General features: G+C 35.8%; 1 protein-coding gene across 18 annotated transcripts in view; it reads left to right on the top strand.

Moving 5' to 3' along the window:
* FSD1L (fibronectin type III and SPRY domain containing 1 like) overlaps positions 1–18,707 on the top strand; it is an 85,037-nt gene that overhangs the window by 18,736 nt on the left and 47,594 nt on the right. For 14 of the 18 annotated variants that reach the window (XM_035253721.3, XM_078373806.1, XM_078373808.1 and 11 more), the window contains 3 exons: positions 4,186–4,317; positions 8,732–8,833; positions 15,899–15,921. In XM_035253721.3, the coding sequence (XP_035109612.3) occupies positions 4,267–4,317; positions 8,732–8,833; positions 15,899–15,921 (176 nt within the window). In that variant the 5' untranslated portion in view covers positions 4,186–4,266. The remainder of the gene's footprint in view (positions 1–4,185; positions 4,318–8,731; positions 8,834–15,898; positions 15,922–18,707) is intronic. The other 4 variants (XM_017975233.4, XM_035253716.3, XM_078373770.1 and 1 more) reach the window with 1 other exon arrangement.

Genomic DNA, 18,707 nt, shown 5'->3' on the forward strand with positions numbered 1-18,707 from the left:
GTAGATGAAAGTAACTTAAAAATAAAAGGTAAAGTCCCCACTGAGGAGGGAGAGGAATACTTAAGAAAATAGTTCTAGGTTTGGGCAGATAATCTAAATTGAAAGTAATGGCATATTGATTGTGGAAGAGAGCTCAAGATAATATGGTTGCTAGAAATGTACAACCTCTCGAGACTGAATCAGAAAGAAATAGAAAATCTGAATAGATCAGTAATGAGTAAGGAAATTGGATCAGTAATGGGTAAGGAAATTGAATCAGTAATAAAGTCTCCCATCAAAGAAAAGCCTGCAACCTGATGGCTTTACTGCTGAATTCTACCAAATATTTAAAGAACTAATATCAGTTCTTCTCAGTCTCTTCCAAAAAAATCAAAGAGGAAGGAGTACTTCCAAATCCATTTACAAGTTCAACATTACCCTGATAACAAAGCCAAACCAGGCATACTACAAAAGGGAGGCCAATATTCCTAATCAACATAGTTGCAAAAATCCTCAAGAAAATGTTAGCAAACTGAATTCAATAGCACATTAAAAGGATCATTCACCATGATCCAGTAGGATTTATGCCTGGGATACAAGGATGGTTCAACAGAGTCAATAAATGTGATACATCATATTAACAAAACTGAAGACAAAAGAAATGCCTGATTATCTCAGTAGATGGAGAAAAAGAATTTGATAAAATTCAACATCCTTTCTTGATAAAAAACTCTCAACAAATTAGATGTAGAAGGAATGTACCACACATAGTAAAGGCCATATATATAATAGCAATCCCACAGCTATATCATCTTATCAAAGGTGAAAAGTCAAAAGCTTATTATCTAGTCAGGAACAAGACAAAGATGTTTACTTTCACCCCCCTGCTTTTTTTTTTTTTTTTTTGAGACAGAGACTTGTTCTGTCGCCCAGGCTGGAATGCAATGTCGCATTCTCGGCTAACTACAACTTCCGCCTCCCAGGTTCAAGTGATTCTCCTGCCTCAGCCTCCTAAGTAGTGGGACTACAGGGGTATGCTAAGACACCCAGCTAATTTTTGTATTTTTAGTAGAGATGGGGCTTTGCCATGTTGGCTAGGCTGGTCTTGAACTCCTGACCTCAGGTGATCTCCCCCTCGGCTTTCCAAAGTGCTGGGGTTACAGGCGTGAGCCACTGTGCCCAGCCTACTCTCACCACTTCTGTTTAATACAGTACTAGTAGTCCTAGCCAGAGCAAGTAGGCAAGAAAAAGACATCCAAATAGGAAAGGAAGAAGTGAAATTATGTTTTCTGATGACATGATCTTATATATAGAAGACTCTGGGCCAGGCGCGGTGGCTCAAGCCTGTAATCCCAGCACTTTGGGAGGCCGAGGCGGGTGGATCACGAGGTCGAGAGATCGAGACCAACCTGGTCAACATGTTGAAACCCCGTCTCTACTAAAATACAAAAAATTAGCTCGGCATGGTGTGGCGTGTGCCTGTAATCCTGGCTACTCAGGAGGCTGAGGCAGGAGAATTGCCTGAACCCAGGAGGCGGAGGTTGCGGTGAGCCGAGATCGCACCATTGCACTCCAGCCTGGGTAACAAGAGCGAAACTCCGTCTAAAAAAAAAAAAAAAAAAAAAAGAAGACTCTAAAGACTCTGCCAAAAAAAAACTGTTAGAACTGATAAATTCAGTAAAGTTACAGAATGCAATATCAACACACAAAAATTAGTATTGCTTCTATACATGAAAAACGAACTATTTGAAAAAGAAAATAAGAAAACAATCCCATTTGCTGTAGCATAAAAAAGGAGTAAATTTACCTAATGAAATAAAATATTTATATACTAAAAGGTATAAAATAGTGATAAAAGAAATTAAAGAAGACATAAATGAATGGAAAAATATCATGTTTATAAACTAGATGAATTAATATTGCTAAAATGTTTGTACTACCTAAAGTAATCTACCCATTCATTGTAATCTATCAAAATACCAATACCATTTTCCACAGAAATAGAAAAAATCCTAATGTGTATATAGAATTACAAGAGACCCAGAATAACCAAAATGATTTTTAGCAAAAAGAACATTCATGGGAGGCCGAGGTGGGTAGATCACTTGAGGTCAGGAGTTTGGGACCAACCTGGCCAACATGGTGAAATGCCATCTCTACTAAAAATATAAAAATTAACCTGGTTGTGGTGGCAGGCACTTGAAATCCCAGTGATTCAGGAGGCTGAGACAGGAGATGCTTGAACCTAGGAGGTGGAGGTTGCAGTGAGCCAAGATTTGCACCACTGTACTCCAGCCTGGGCAACAGAGCAAGACTCTGTCTCAAAAAAAAAAAAAAAAAAAAAAACCCAAACAAAAAGCTTTATTACTTTAGCTATCTTGAACTATTTTATTGGAAAATTTGGTGAGTTACCTTCCTTTAAATAAGCATAAAGCTAATGGCTCTAAAGCTCTTGATCTGTGGACAAGAGAACCATCACATTTGGTATCTGGAAGGAGAGATCTTATGTAGAGCTAGCCCAAACCATTCTTCTGATTGATAAATTATTAGCAGTCTACCTTAACTCTAGGGAAAAAAAGGGAGTGGAAGCATTAAATTATACCCTTGTCTCTGAAGATGGGGGCTTAGTAGTAGGCAAAAGGCAACAAACAAGCTGCCATCTGGTGATTGAGAGGAAAACAGTCCATTTCTTTTTTCTTTTTCTTTTTCCTTTTGAGATGGAGTTTTGCTCTTGTTGCCCAGGCTGGGGTGCAATGGCACAATCTCGGCTCACTGCAACCTCTGCCTCCCCGGTTCAAGAGATTCTCCTGCCTCAGCCTCCTGAGTAGCTGGGATTACAGGCATGTGTCTCCATACCTAATTTTGTATTTTTAATAGTAGAGATGGGCTTTCTCTATGTTGGTCAGGCTGGTCTCGAGCTCCTGACCTCAGGTGATCTGCCTGCCTCAGCCTCCCAAAGTGCTGGGATTACAGGCATGAGCCACTGTGCCTGGCCCATTTCTTTTTTTGAATGAATAAACTGAGGTCTAGGAATGTAAGTACAAGGTCATCCTGTTACTGAGTGGCTAGTGTGCTCTTTGAGTTAGGTCTTCTCCGTTCCGCACTGCACATTCCACTTCTATAGTTGTTCTTATCTCTGCAAATAGAACTAGTAAAATGGTTAACACCGCCTTTGGTGAGGTACCAGTGAGGTGTCTAGTTTTTATAAACATTATAAGCAAGAGTTTGGACATTATGGTATTGCAATAGATGTGTGTGTGTGTGTGTGTGTGTGTGTGTGTGTGTGTATATATATATATATATATATATATATTAGTTTTCTTAGCCAGTGCCAGTTCCCTTGTCTTAATTGAATGATTCATCCAAGTTGAAAAATGTCTTAGGATAATTTCTTCTATCTCATAATCGTTGCAAGTGTGGATATTGCTTATCTAGGGATTTTAAGTTATTTTTTGTTGAAATAGCAGCATCCCACTTACGGAGGCAGTGAGGAACTCTGAGAAGTCAAGAGACTTGAAATGGTTTATTGCCCACGTTACTAGTAACTAGTTGTGTGGCTTTGGGCCAGTAACTTATCTGTATTTTAGTTAATAAAATACAGGATTCGACTACAGATTGTAGTCATTAGATGATTCAATATTTGATAAACATCTTAGGATCCAATAAATAATTGCTTAGTCTTTTAATTTCTGTTTATCTTACGTAAATACAGTGTTTTAGAGACCCTGAAAGATTTTAAAATTTAGACAAATCTGCCTCATTTCTGTATGTGCAAAGTGTTCCTCAGAATTACTGAATTAAAATCTCTGGAATATTTTATTAAAATACTTCACCAGTGATCCTGATATACACCAGAGGTTAAGAACTACTGGCTTAGAGTCTTCCTGAGAGACTGAAGATCTGGGTGAAGTTGGGAACCTTGAAATAACCTTTCATGTTGTCCTGTGGAAACAGTAAAGTGAAGAGAGTATGGGCTAGTTTATAAAAGGTAACTTAACTGATAGGATAGCTGAAATAGTACTCAGCATTAGCAGGCAGTTTGTTTCATTTATCTCTTTAAAGGCTTAAGTCAAATATTAGAATTATGTTATTTTTGTATTAGGCCAACATAGTTTATAATATAAATTTATTCTCTCTTTTGAGTATACCTTTTAGTTTTTAAATGTCTGATAGCTCTTCAGTAAAATTGTTTTGTTATTTAAACAGGAAAATTCATCTAACATACTCTCAGAGTTAGATGAAGAATTTGATAGTTTATACTCTATACTGGATGAAGTGAAAGAAAGTATGATTAACAGTATCAAGCAGGAACAAGCTCGTAAATCCCAAGAGTTACAGGTGAGATCATACAATTATTCAAATATGAATAATAACTTTAGTCTATTTAATGCTTGATTTATGGTAAGCAAAAATTAGTGAATTTTGAAGTTTGTCTATACCCTTACCTTGTAGAAGAATGGCTTTTTGTTTTGGCCGTAAGTGTTCTAAAACTGTGGTTAAAAAACATTTATTCTCTTAACCTTTTTTTTTTTGAGACAGAGTCTCCCTCTGTCACCCAGGCTGGAGTGATCTTGGCTCACTGCAACCTCCGCCTCCCAGGTTCAAGTGATTCTCCTGCCTCAGCCTCCCGAGTAACTGGGATTATAGGTGCCCACCACCACACCCGGCTAATTTTTGTATTTTTAATAGAGATGGGGTTTCACCATGTTAACCAAGCTGGTCTCAAACCCCTGACCTCAGGTGATCCACCTGTCTTGGCCTCCAAAATTGCTGGGATTATAGGCATGAGCCAACATGCCTGGCCAATTCTCTTCACCATTTTAAAGTGTACAGTTTGATAGTGTTAAATATATTAACATTGTTGTATAACAGATCTTCAGAATTTTTTCATCTTGTGCAAGTGTAACTTTATGTTCCTTAATGAACAACTCATTTCTCCTTCCTACGAGCCCCTGGCAGTCATCATATTATTTTCTGTTACCATGGTTTTGAATGTCTATATGTCTCATATAAGTGGAATCATATAGCATTTGTCCTTTTGTGACTTATTTCCACTCAGCATAATGTCCTCAAGATTTATTCATGTTGTAGCATATGCTAGGATTTCTTTCTTTTTTGTGATTTAATAATCTTCCACTTATGTATATACTATATTTTCTTCATTCATTTGTATGTCTGTGGACATTTGGGCAGCTTACCCCTTTCAGCTCTTGTGAATAATGCTGCAATGAACATTAGAGTTTAAATATCTCTTTAAGATCCTGTTTCAATTCTTTTGAATACATATACTTAGAAGTAGGATTGCTGAATCATGTGGTAATTATCTTTTTAGTTTTCTGAGGACCCTCTAAACAATGTTTTCCATAGTGGTTGCACTATTTTACATTTCTACTAAGCCCAAGGCTTCCAATTTCTCCACATCCTCACCAATGCTTTTTATTTTCTGTTTTTTTGGATAATGGCCATCATAATGGGTATGACATGATATTTCATTATGGTTTTGGTTTGCATTTCTCTAGTGATTAGTGATGTTGAGCATCGATCTTTTCATGTATTTGTTGGCCATTAATGTACTTTCTTTTTTTTGAGACGGAGTCTTGCTCTGTCACCCAGCCTGGAGTGCAGTGGTGCCTCTGGGTTCAAGTGATTCTCCTGCCTCAGCCTCCTGGCAAGCTGGGATTACCGGTGTGTGCCACCATGCCTGACTAATTTTTTGTATTTTTAATAGAAACAGGATTTCACTGTGTTAGCCAGGATAGTCTCACTCTTTTGACCTTGTGTGATCTGCCCGTCTTGGCCTCCCAAGCTTCTGGGATTACAGGCATGAGCCACTGTGCCCGGCCAACTGATTAATATATTTTCTTTAGAGAACAGGTTCTTTGGCCATCTTTTAATTGGATTACTTGTGGGGTTTTTGGTGGTGGTTAAGTTGTAGGAGTTCTCTATTCATTCTGTATATTAACTCCTTATCAGGTATATTATTCGAAGTTTGTTGAGATAATAAAAGAACAGAACTCCTTAAGAGTCTTACTATTTTGAAGCAGAGTCAGGGCTGAAGAAGGAGAGCTCCAATAACATTCATGTTATGGCATGTGGATTTTGATCTTGTAGGAGAGTTTTCCTTTTTAATTTAAGGTGCTTAAATTTTCAGAATTAGATAATCTTCACCCATTGTGGATTTTGGGCTTAAAATATGTCTTCAGACTTCTAGAACAAGTGATTTTTTTTTTTATATAAGAACTTATTGTTTGACAGCCTTATACAGAGCTGCATATATGTGTACACAAGTAAAATATACAGTGCTCTTCTTAGGCTGGGCTGAATTTATTGCTCTTGTAAACTGATGAATTTATATTTTTACTTTTGACTAAATTCCCAACAGTACATCATTGGGTCATATAAATTTATCTAAACTTTTTTTGTCATGAAGCCTCCAGTAAACTCTGTCCACTTTCGGTTTTGTGGATCTTAATTACAATAATGAACACAGTGATTTTTTTTTCAGCTTATCTGATCTGATTCATGGAAATCTGTTAAAATTGTATTTGGGCTTTTTTTAAATGGGACGACTTTACTCTGATTTTTTGATCAAGTATTCTAACAAATTCATTGTTAGCTTTTGATTATCAGTGGGGTATTTAAAATGTTGCAGAAAATGGAACAAACAATTTAAATTTTGTTTGGAAGTGGTGATAGCAAAGGTGTTAGCACGATCTTCTCTTACTTTATCACCATTTCAGCTCTATGTTTTTTTCAGTTATTCCATTCGGCTTTTATCTTTTATCTTATATTTTATTATCCTGTGTAATTCTTAATATTTTTGTCTTCTCAATACCACAGAACTATTGGTAATTTTTTTTTACAGGGATAGGGATCTAGGGGAGATCAAGGTATACTAAAGGGACAATAGTTGGTTATAAAATAAGACTGAGTTATTGAAACATAAACTTGGTGAACAAAACTATTCATTCTTGAACTTGTTACTGTGTTATGATTCAAAGGAAAAGCTATGATGATATATCAACCTAATGGAAATTGAACCATAAAGTTTTCTTGGGATAGCTTAAAAAACAAATATGAAAAAGAGTCAGACTTGGCTACTGAGGCCATTTCCATCTTTAGTTGAAGGTTGTAGAGAATCTGTTCTTTTTTTTAGGTTTACAAAGATATTCATAATATCTCTGAATAACTGGTAAGTTAATGCTCTTAAATTGCATTCCTCTGTAACCTGCCCCTGTTTTTGTTTTTCCAAAGAGTCAGACTTGGCTACTGAGGCCATTTCCATCTTAAGTTGAAGGTTGTAGAGAATCTGTTCTTTTTTTTAGGTTTACAAAGTTATTCATAATATCTCTGAATAACTGGTAAGTTAATGCTCTTAAATTGCATTCCTATGTAACCTGCCCCTGTTTTTGTTTTTCCTCTTGTCCTCAAAGCAAATCCATAGCATTTCTTAGAATAAAATATTTTATCCAAAACTTTGACCTCAGTCTGGACTTTTAATAATTCCTTGCGGTATATTTCCTGTTCTCATTTTTTTTACTTTATTACTACGTTGACATTGTCTGCCCATTGATTGTACCATTTTGTTCTCAATGATTTTGCTTAAACCTTTTTAATAAAGCTTATCTCTAAATGGGATATTCCAAATGGTTATTGGTTAATTCTTGCTTGGGACTCATGAGATTTACTGCCCCATAAGAGGGGCAGTATTTTTACAAAATTGTGATTAGGTTTTAAACTAACACATGAAACTGTATTTTAACCCAAAACATGACTGAACTGTTCTGCTTTTCCAAAGTCAAATAGTAGAACACATCAGAAACCAGTAAAATCGGCCATGGTTTATCTTTAGTCCTAATCCTGAGGGAAAAATAAGTAAATTTGAATCTCAGATTTAATATTAATAAATATTGTGAAGAAAAATCTTTGGTACATTTAAAAGCTTAGAAATAAGATCTATTTATTTGTTTGAAGGTAAACTAACAATCTTTTCAAGTTATACGTAGAGACAACTGAGCAAGAAAGATTGTATTAGATAGAATTCATATGTGAGCAATAAAGACAGAGCACATCACTATAACAACTGCCATCTTTTGAATTTCTTTGGAATTTTTTTTTGAATTCTAGGAACTTACATTAGTAGTTCCTATGCTATCCAGTCTTAGAAACTATAAATTAGCATTTATAGTAGTATGCATTACTTGTGTAGTTTGACGAATGAAGTACTAAGATTGTGCTCAACTGACTGTACCTGTAACTTCATTTACAAATTACGGCTTAAATAGTTAACTACCACCAAGAATTTTAGTCTTCATTACAGAGGATGTTGTCTGTAGATAGATTATTTTGATATTTTGATTTAAATTGAAGATATTTTCCTGACTATCCTGATTGAGAAGAGTGCTTAAGTTAATTTGGCTTTAGTTATTTATAATTACTTTATTTTCTTTTTCGTTTTAAATGATGAGTATATCTTTACCTTTATGCAGTTAAGCTGTTTTTGATAAATCATGGAAAGAGGTACAAAGTATTAAGATAATTAAAATTTGTTATTTATCTATCTATATATAAAACAAATATAACAAGTTTTATATGTATAAAACTGGTCTTGGTTATCTTGCTACAATAGCTCACTGAACTATTTTTGCTATGAAAATTATTTGTAAGTTCATTATAACAATTTATATTTAAGATTCTGATGGCAATAGGAAGTTTCATTTTAATGATTTAGTGTTTTTTTTTTTTTTCCTAGAGTCAGATTAGTCAATGTAATAATGCCCTGGAGAACTCTGAAGAACTACTAGAATTTGCAACAAGGTCATTAGATATAAAGGAACCTGAAGAATTTTCAAAGGTATGCGAGAACTGCATTAATACACTTAACAAGGAAAGTTGTGTTTTTAAAAGGCGTTTTTGTTTTTCTTTAGTTTTGGATTTCTTTCCTCATTTCTGATACTAATAAAGGCTTGGGGTTTCTTGATAGGTAAAATGCTAGCTGTTTGTTTTTTCCAAAGCAAACACTTAAAAGTATGTGTCTTTGTGGTCATTTATAAACATGTTTAAAAAGTGTTTTTGTGTTCCTTCTATGAACTGATTGGGAAAGCATCCTTAACTTTATGCATACGAGCACTGTAACTGTGTAACTTCTTATTGCAGATAAATGCCCCGCCACTTAATTTAAGTGAGTGTTTTATTAAAACACGAAATGTGTATCCTTACTTAAGGGATATGCTTAGTATAAAAATGTAAAGAGTAGAGCAAGAAACTACTATTGTTTTAACTTAGATCCTGGTGTTTAAGTGATTGTAACTTCTAAATTCTAATGCTTCTTTTAAGTAGGGTCATTTTAAATGATTACCATTTTGTCAAATAGAAATTCGGAAATGTAGAATATATTTTAAAATGATGTGAAAAAAGTGGGAGATTAAGCTATATAATTAGCAAAATATTACTGCGTAGTTATCAAGATAAGATTTGACTTTGATGTTATTTACTTCACCTTTGTGGAGTGTGTAGTGAGCTGCATTGGTGTTAGAAAGTAGCTTTATAATTGATTTATGCCTAGTGATTGTTTTCATTTTATGATTTTCTATAAACTTGAAGGTAGAAAAAACTTTTTTGAGAAGGTAACATTTACCACCTTACATCTTTGAATATTAAAATTGAACTTTAACATTGATTTCTTCTTCTAAACAAATGAATCAAAACAAAGGTTCTTTTGCTGTAAGCTAGTAAATGAATTAGTTCTTTACATTTGGAGGTGAGTTGTAATGAAGTTTACTTAAGACATAGTTAGACTTATCATATAAAGGGATTATGAGAGAAATGTACGATACTTAAAAGTACTTTAAAAGTATGATATGTTGGCCAGGTGAGGTGTGGTGGCTCGTGCCTGTAATCCCAGCACTATGGGAAACCAAGGTGGGTGGATTCCTTCAGCACAGAAGTTTGAGACCAGCCTGGGCAACATGGCGAGACCCTGTCTGTACAAAATATACCAAAAAATGAGCTGGGCATGGTGGTATGCACCTGTATTCCCAGCTACTTGGAGGCTGAGCTGGGAGGATTGCCTGAGCCTAGGAAGTCTATTTCCTATTTGTCAACAAATTCTCCTTTTAGTGGAGTCGGGCAGTTGTTAATGACAGGCATAGTCATAGCAGCAAGAATTACCAACTGACAGCCTGAGAGTGAGGAAGAAGACAAGAAAACTATAAAATATGGATGCTAATACTCAAAAATGCTTTGAATCCATTTGATTTAGGGAGGGACTGATACTTGGAAAAACTGTGATAAAAGTTTATTTCTCCCATGTTTCTCTTTTTGTTGACATTTTCAGAATTCTTCTCTCTTCTTTCTCCTAGATACTAACCTTTTCTCTTTCACTGTCCTTTGTTCTTTCCAGCTTTGTTGCTATTATAATTTGTCCTGAAAGATTATAGATTAGAAAGGTTCTGATAAAATAAGTCACATTGTGGTTTAATATGCTACTTTGCTTATTCTTACTATTTTGGTCTTGTCTTGCAGCAGTTTATAGTACTATTTAGTAGCTTAAACCATTTGGAGATGTGGTGAAATGAACTACAACTATGTGTCGCTTAATGATGAGGACGTGTTCTAAGAAATGTATCTCGTTAGGCAGTTTCATCATTGTGGGAACGTTGGAGTGTAATGGCACAAATCTAGATAATATAGCCTACTACCTACCTCACTTGACTGTATGGTATAGTCTGTTGCTTCTGTGCTACAAACCTGTGTAGCATGTCACTGTACTGAATACTGTAGGCAATTGCAATACAGTGGCAAGTATTTGTGCATCTCAACATACAAAGGGTATAGTAAAAATACAGTATTATAATTTTATGGGACCACCATTGTATATGCAGCCTGTTATTGACTGAAACATAGTTATGTGGTGATTACTGTATCTTTCAGTGTTTCCTAGGCAGAAATCTGGTTTTATCATTCTGGAAAAATGCTTAACTGAGAGCTGCTACAATTATTTTCTTCATATATTCAAATACTATCCAGATAATGATTTGATTCCCTGTCAAAAACTAAGTTAACTTTCCTAGCCAGCTATGGACTACAGGCCTGCCACAGACAGGACTAGTTGCTGACTGAATAGGTAGAGATGACTTTGGAGATTGTCAGTCTAGCAGTATATTGTTAGATGTCGGGAAAAAGAAATTCCTTTAAAATATACTGTTCGTGAATATCCCATATTAAAGTGCTTAAATGAGATTAATATGAATGGCTTATGGGGACAAAAAGAATAGCATAGGCCAAAATCGAGGCAGTGTGTCTTTTCATACTTCCTTATCTTCAAAAAGTATTTTAAGTTCTAATATTTAAATTATCACATTGCATTATCTCATATGAGAACTGAATATGAAGCTATGCTGTATATCAGCCTTTTACTTTCTGAAGTAAACAAATAGAAATAGCACAAATGCAAAAAAGATTTTAGAACATACCTTCACTAATTTTTTTAACTGCTAGAAATTTGGTTGTTAGTAAATTGATGCAGAAGGATCACCAGCAAATTGGATTCAGATCAATCATAGCTTTATTCCTGGACTTACAGATTGGCAACATCCCACCAAATGTGGGTTCTCTGCTAATAGCTGGCCTGTAGACCATGCTTGGGTCCTTTACTAGAATTAATATTTTTATTCCCACCCTGACTTTAGACCTTGAATGCTCTCTATATAAAGAGCTGGGTCAGTGGGACAATTTCCAAGTCAGTATAACTAACTTGCCATCACAGTCTTGCCACACATACTCCAGTTGTCAGACTAGAAGGGAGAAAATGGTTTCCTATCCATGGGGTCCCTAAAATATAGGAGTAAAAAGTACAGAATTAGGTGAAAGGGGAACAGTGTCTTCTGCATTTGATCACAGATGAAGAGGGAGAATGGGTTTAGTGTATTTCCCACATCTCACTCACAGTGGATGATTCATCTGTAGAATATTGTCCAATGAGTGTTAGGCTCTGACCACTGGCAAGAGTAAGAGGGGGAGTAGGTAGAAGCTATCTCAGTACTTTCAAATGAGCAGAAATGCTGCCAGAAACTTCCTCTGTAGGCTGAAGTGTAGAATATTAGGAGACAGGAGAGGATCTTCAACAAAAGCACGACTGTTTCAGTTTTGAGGGCAATATAAAAAAACAGATCTAAATATTTGTTAAGCATAGGTCAAACTGTAATTTTCACCTTAATGTGATCTCCTGTTGTACAAATGTGCCTAATCATAAAACAATTGCCTGCAGTGCTGTATTTCAAAGTGTGTTTTAAGTTATTTGCTGTGGCTTTTGTGATAGATTTTTTCAAATGATCATGCTTTTTGAAAAATAGTTCCTTTTATAAACAGATAAATATATATCTACCAAATGCAAAACTGCCAATGTATGAAATCAGCTGGTATGCAATCTGTTTTTTTTTCCAAAGATGTATATTTTTTGCCTGAAAAAAAATAATGTTTTGGCCGGGCGCGGTGGCTCACGCCTATAATCCCAGCACTTTGGGAGGCCGAGGCAGGTGGATCACACGGTCAAGAGATCAAGACCATCCTGGTCAACATGGTGAAACCTCTTCTCTACTAAAAATACAAAAAATAAGCTGAGCCTGGTGACGCGCGCCTGTAGTCCCAGCTACTCGGGAGCTGAGGCAGGAGAATTGCTTGAACCCAGGAAGCGGAGGTTGCAGTGAGCCGAGATCATGCCATTGCACTCCAGCCTGGGTAACAAGAGCGAAACTCCGTCTCAAAAAAAAAAAAAAAATAATAATGTTTTGAGGCTATCTCTTTTTCCCTCTCCCTTATTATAAAAAGAGAAATGATGATATTAAAGAATAAAGATAGAAACAATAAGATAGTTTATCTTCAAAGTGCTTGATAAATTCACAGAAGAAAATAGATTCTGTATTCACCCATTACAGATTAAGAACAAGAGAGATTGTGAAAATATATATTTAACTCATTTCTCTATAATTCGGAAAATATCTGGTTTAACTTCTTTAAATTTAATTGGCAGTTATGAAGATTGGTTTGTGATTACGTCTACATTATACTTGTATTGCAGTTTCTCTGCATTCATATCAGAGAGGGTGCCTACCTTTCTCCCTCCCCTCCCTCTCTCTTTCTCTCTCTCTTCCCTCATTCCCTCTCTCCATCTCTAAGTTAATTGTTTTAAAACTAAATCTTAGAATTCCATTTCTTTAATCAGTCATAGAAATGTGTCACCAGAGACCAAACTTCTTTAACTAGAATTGTGATACTGAATTTTGTTAAACATCTGTTTAATTAGTACCACCTGATTCTGAGATTTACCACTGCTTTGTTGCCAAGATGTTTATTTGAGCCTACATAATTCCACAGTGAGTTATGAAGAAGCTGCAATGAATGTTAAGATTTATTTTTAGGTTATGGTACTGTGTATTATTGAAAAGCTTCCACGAAGCTTAGTCATATTGTTTTACTCAACATCACTCTTTAGATCTTCTGTTGAAATCCTTTTTGCCAAGTTTGTAATTGAAAAAGTTCACCATTCCTGAAGTAGAAACTTAGAGGAATCAAGCTGTATAGTATTGTGTATCTTTTGGATACCTTTCTGTTTTGAGAGAAAAAAATTCTAGAAAAAAATTATTTTCCAATTTAAGAGAGTTATTGAAATTGGGACCTTTCAGAGAAATATCTTCAGAATTTGAAACTCTGCCTTCTAATCATTGCTTAGAATAACTTCTTAAACCTCTCTTGCATTCATGCAATATATATGTAGTAAAATTTGAACCTAAGTGAAAGTGGAGCCATGAGAGTTTTCAGTTTTACCAGCTGGGTGTATTCTATATAAATGCACGGACAACAGTTTTTCCTAGATTATCTGGCTTTTCATTTATTCCTTTCCTGATTTTTCACAAACAGCATGGTACATGAAGTGATACCATGGAAGCTTTGCATGCACACATATGTGCACACACACACTAAAAAAAGTCACCTTATTAAATTCAGTAACACTTGACACAAAATTGAATCATTGTGGTCAATTTAAAAAACAGTAGTGGTCTTTATATCATTGGGTTATGCGAGGGTGATTGATAATATTCCTCTAACCAAGTTCAAAACCAATTAGGAAATAAGATAAAACAAAACTGAGAAGAGGCCAAATAATGATAAAAGGATATTGGAAAATATGGCTGTTATTGGGCAAGTTTCCATAATAAATTCCTAGAATTAGACAAATTCACCCAGCTATAATTAGCAGGGGCTACCTCAGGTGATGGGCAGGGGAAGCATCTTTCAGTGAAAGTTATGGCACAGAGGGAAAGAACAGAATATATGTTCACTGTGGGCAAGCAAGCTGCCAGAAAAAGCAGAAGGTCCTGAGCTACTAATTTCTAGTTTCTCCTTTGAAACCCATTATCAGATAAGTCATACCATTTTCCTAGGAGAAATAAGGGAATGGAGAGGCAAAGAGTAATCCTAGTAGTACTTGTTTCATATCAGGTACAGAGACGAGTTCTCTATTCCCCTCCCCTAACACTTACATTAAAATCTTTATTTTGTAATTCTAGCTTTAATGACAGTAGTTTAAAAAATCAGTGTAATTAACTTTTTAATAATTTTCCTGTCTCTTGTACTAAGGTAGTTTTATAACTTAAGATACATACAGATGCCACAGAATTTTGCCTGTTTGCTGTAGAATGTGGGCCTTGGAAATGATTTTCAGAAACATTAAGAAACAAAATTTCTTAGTAAAGAAATAGAATGATTAGTGTACAGGTCTCAACTGATTAATAGTAGTGCTGAAACTGTATGATATGCTGATCTCTTAAATCTCAGTTCTGTGTATTTGAGTAGAAAGGGTACTCAGACCAGAATATTTTAGGGCAGATATAAAAATGACCAATAACAAATAGGAACAATATTAGAACTGAGGAAAAGAGGCCACAGAAGCATTGCTACATATATCTAATTAACATTCAAATAAAGTTAATAATTATTAAGTCTTACTCTGTCCTAAGCATTTTGCTAGGCACTGGGAATGCAGTGTTGATCAAAACAGCCTGGTCTATATCTGATATATTGTTAACTATACTGGTTACTGTGGGGAGAAAAGCTTTTGTTGGATATATTGTATGTAAATGTAAAAGGGACAAAAAAAGTGCTTGTTTTTTATTATTTTGTATGACCATGCAACACCAAGTAAATAGCTGAGTTCCCTTTCTAAACTGCTTGCATTAAAAAAAAGATGAAAGACAGACCTTATGTATAGGTTTAAGTTGGTAGCATCTATGAAATCATCATGGAGAAAGACCCCATTGCTAGAAGTGTTTCTCTGGTCTCTTTGTGTCTGGATTTCTGCCATTACAACTTTCTTTGGGGTAAAGCTTTGTAGAATTGCAGCCTAGTTGTATTTGTTAGCAGGCAAGCTCTCAGAATTCCTTGCCCTGTAGAGGCATATAGAGAAAACTTGTAACAACCATTATGAAGTAGTGAAAGAGATCTCTGAAGAAAAATTAGAGAGTAAATTTGACATGTACAAGAAAACCATGAAAGAAGTTGTCCCATGAAGGAGGTTGCTTGCTCTAGTTGACAAGTTACCAGACTGAATGAAAGTGGAGGTGTGTTTTGATAATCTTAAGGTAAGAAAAAAACATTTATAGTCACTGGGAATTTGAAGTGTTAAATTTTCCTCCAAAAAGGTGATCTATGTGGGATCTGGATTTTCTGCTATAGTTGTAACATCACATGATGAAAGCTTATGTGAACTATACACATACATTTCCTATAGTTTATGTTTTGGTGAATATGAACTAATCTATTGCAGGGTTTATATCCTAACTTTTCTTGCATGTCACTGCCATTGAAACTTGCATGAAAAGCACTAACTGCCTTCTTTCTCTTCTCCCTGATTGGCTCCAAGGCTGCCAGACAGATCAAGGATAGGTATGGTATAAAACACATTTTTATTTAAGTATCAATATTGAAGTCAGAAATGAAATTCAGAAATAATTTTTTTATTAGAATTGTGTTAGTTAAGATAAAAATACCCAATGACCAAGTACAAAATAAAATATCCTCTGTATATTTTCTTGGAATAACCGTTGTATCAATAAGTTTTTTTAAAAGCATAGTTGTGGATAATTATGTGCTTCAGAAGAATTTCATTTCTGGTGTAATAATGTAGTTAGTTTTAGTTTTAGAACAGTTCTTAATTAGCTGTACTAATGGAGAGGGGACTATTTTGAATAACTCAAAAATATATATTCCTGGAATGTGTTTTTTGTTGTTAAATTTAAATATAAGTGTATCTTATTTTCTATGAACTCACTGATTTTAAGTAGTCCTCAAGAGCTAAAGCTCTCCTACTTCATTACCCTCCTGTTTAACACCTTTGTATTCTCATTCCATCCTGTTCCTGGTGCCATCTCTTTCTATTTCTAATGCCACCACTATATAGTTAATAATCTATGGGAAGAGAAAATTAAAGAAAATTATTAAAGGTTTTGGCTTAAAAGGTCTTTCTCATTGGTAGAGCCAGGATTGAGAAAAGGTATTTAGTACTTGTTGCAACAAACATAGAGTCCTAAAGGAGTTGCTGGCAACATTTGGATTGCATTAACACAGAAGGAACAGTTTGGATCTGCCTGTCTTGTCACTGAGCATTGTCTGTATTGAGATTGTAACAAGACTTTCTTCTGAGGATCATGAGATTCTCTGAAAGGCACAGCTCTGTAAAGTACCATTCCAAATCCTAGGTTAAATTATTCTTCAACAGATAATTCATAAAAATTTTCGTTGTAGATTATGTGAAAAACAGTGCCTCTATTGTTAATCTTGGCTGAAAATTTTAATTCTGGGTTTCTCTCTCTCTCTCTTTTTTTTTTTAAGGCAGAGTCTTGCTCTACTATCCAGGCTGAAGTGCAGTAGCACTCCAACCTGAAGCTTCTGCCTCCTGGGCTCTGCCTCAGCCTCCTGAGTAGGTGGCACTATAGGTATGTGCCACCATACCCAGCTAATTTTTGTATTTTTTGTAAAGACAGGGCCTTCGTATGTTGCCTAGACTAGTCTGGAACACCTAAGCTCAAGCCGTCCGCCCAGCTTGGCCTCCCAAAGTGCTGGGATTACAGGCATACCCTATTGTGCCCAGTCCTATATTAATTTTTATATATATTTTATATATTTTACATCAGGCAGTAGCTAAAGGCATGTATCACTCCTTTAAATCCTGGATCTAGAAAGATGATTGTGAAAGTTTGAAGGTGAAAAATATTAGCTGTGTGAGGAATGGATGATAAATAGGTCAGTTTTGTGGATAAGGTAGATTTGGGTTGTGTCAGGAATTTGCTATGAGTCATCCATCTTCCTCCCTGGCTATATTATACTTCCTGTTTAGCTACCTATAATACTACATCTTGCTCTAGTTCCTAATTTTCTGAATTAGAAGTTACTTCCTAATCACGACCTTACAAAATCTCTCTTTTTTTCAAGATTCTGTATGGCTCTTTGCATCACAGAATCTTGTCTGTGTCCTTGAACTCTTTCTCTTTGCCCAGATTTGTTTGTGAGAATTTAATTTTATAACCAATTTCAAGGCTGTATTATTTACTGAAGCTTGTGTTTTTTTGCCTCCTCTAAGCCAGCCTCCTGGCTTGATTTTATTGATATCCAGGTGATCTCAGGAATTAGGGTTCAGGCACACTCCTTTGTTTTTTATTTTGCTTTTTTTTTTGGCTTGTTCAAAGCTTATAGCATTTTTGTGGCCCCTGCAAAGTTTTTATTTCCTGCCCAAGGAACATTTCTGAGTCTCAACTTAGTTTTTTTTTTCCTCCTGTCACCCAGGCTGGAGTGCAGTGGTACAATATTGGCTCACTGCAACCTCCGCCAGTACTCCTGCCTCAGCCTCCCAAGTAGCTGGGATTACAGGCACCTGCCACCACACCCAGCTGTGTGTGTGTGTGTGTGTGTGTGTGTGTGTGTGTGTGTGTTTGTGTGTGTGTGTGTCTAGAGACAGGGTTTTGCCATGTTGGCCAGGCTGGTCTCAAAGTGATCTGCCTACCTTGGCCTCCCAAAGTCCTGGGATTACAGGTGAGAGCCGCTGCACCCAGCCCTTAAACTTAATTTTTTAAATTTGATGTTTAGCTTTATAATGTTCAGGTTTCTCTGATGTAGTTTTTGGTATTCCTCAACAGTGAGCTTTTAGAATTCCATTATTGCCATTTAAAATGTAAAAATAATTTAAACATGCAGTCATAATAAAATAGTTACTTTAGCTATTTTCACCAAGCAAAGAAAGGATTTTTTTTTTGAGACAGAGTCTTGCTTAATCACCCAGTCTGGAGTGCAGTGGCATGATCACAGCTTACTGCAGCCTGGACCTCCTTGGCTTAAGGGCTCCTCCCACCTCTGCCACCCAAGCAGCTGGGACTGCAAGCATGTGTCACCATACCCATTAATTTATTTGTATCTTTTGTAGAGTTGGGGTTTCGTCATGTTGTCCAGGCTGGTCTCAGACTCCTGGGCTCAAGCCGTCCTCCTGCCTCAGCCTTCTGAAGTGCTGGGGTTACAGATGTTTGCCACCTTGCCTGGCCTAGGATTATCTTTTTATAAGGGCAGAGATGGATTTTAAGGGAGAATGTGTAACATATCTGAGCAAGGAATTAAATATAAACAATGAAAATATCTGAAAACTCATTATCATCTGCTATGGTAGAAGTTATACAGAGGAACAG

Source organism: Callithrix jacchus, chromosome 1 (assembly GCF_049354715.1).
Source record: "Callithrix jacchus isolate 240 chromosome 1, calJac240_pri, whole genome shotgun sequence".
NCBI lineage: Eukaryota > Metazoa > Chordata > Mammalia > Primates > Cebidae > Callithrix > Callithrix jacchus.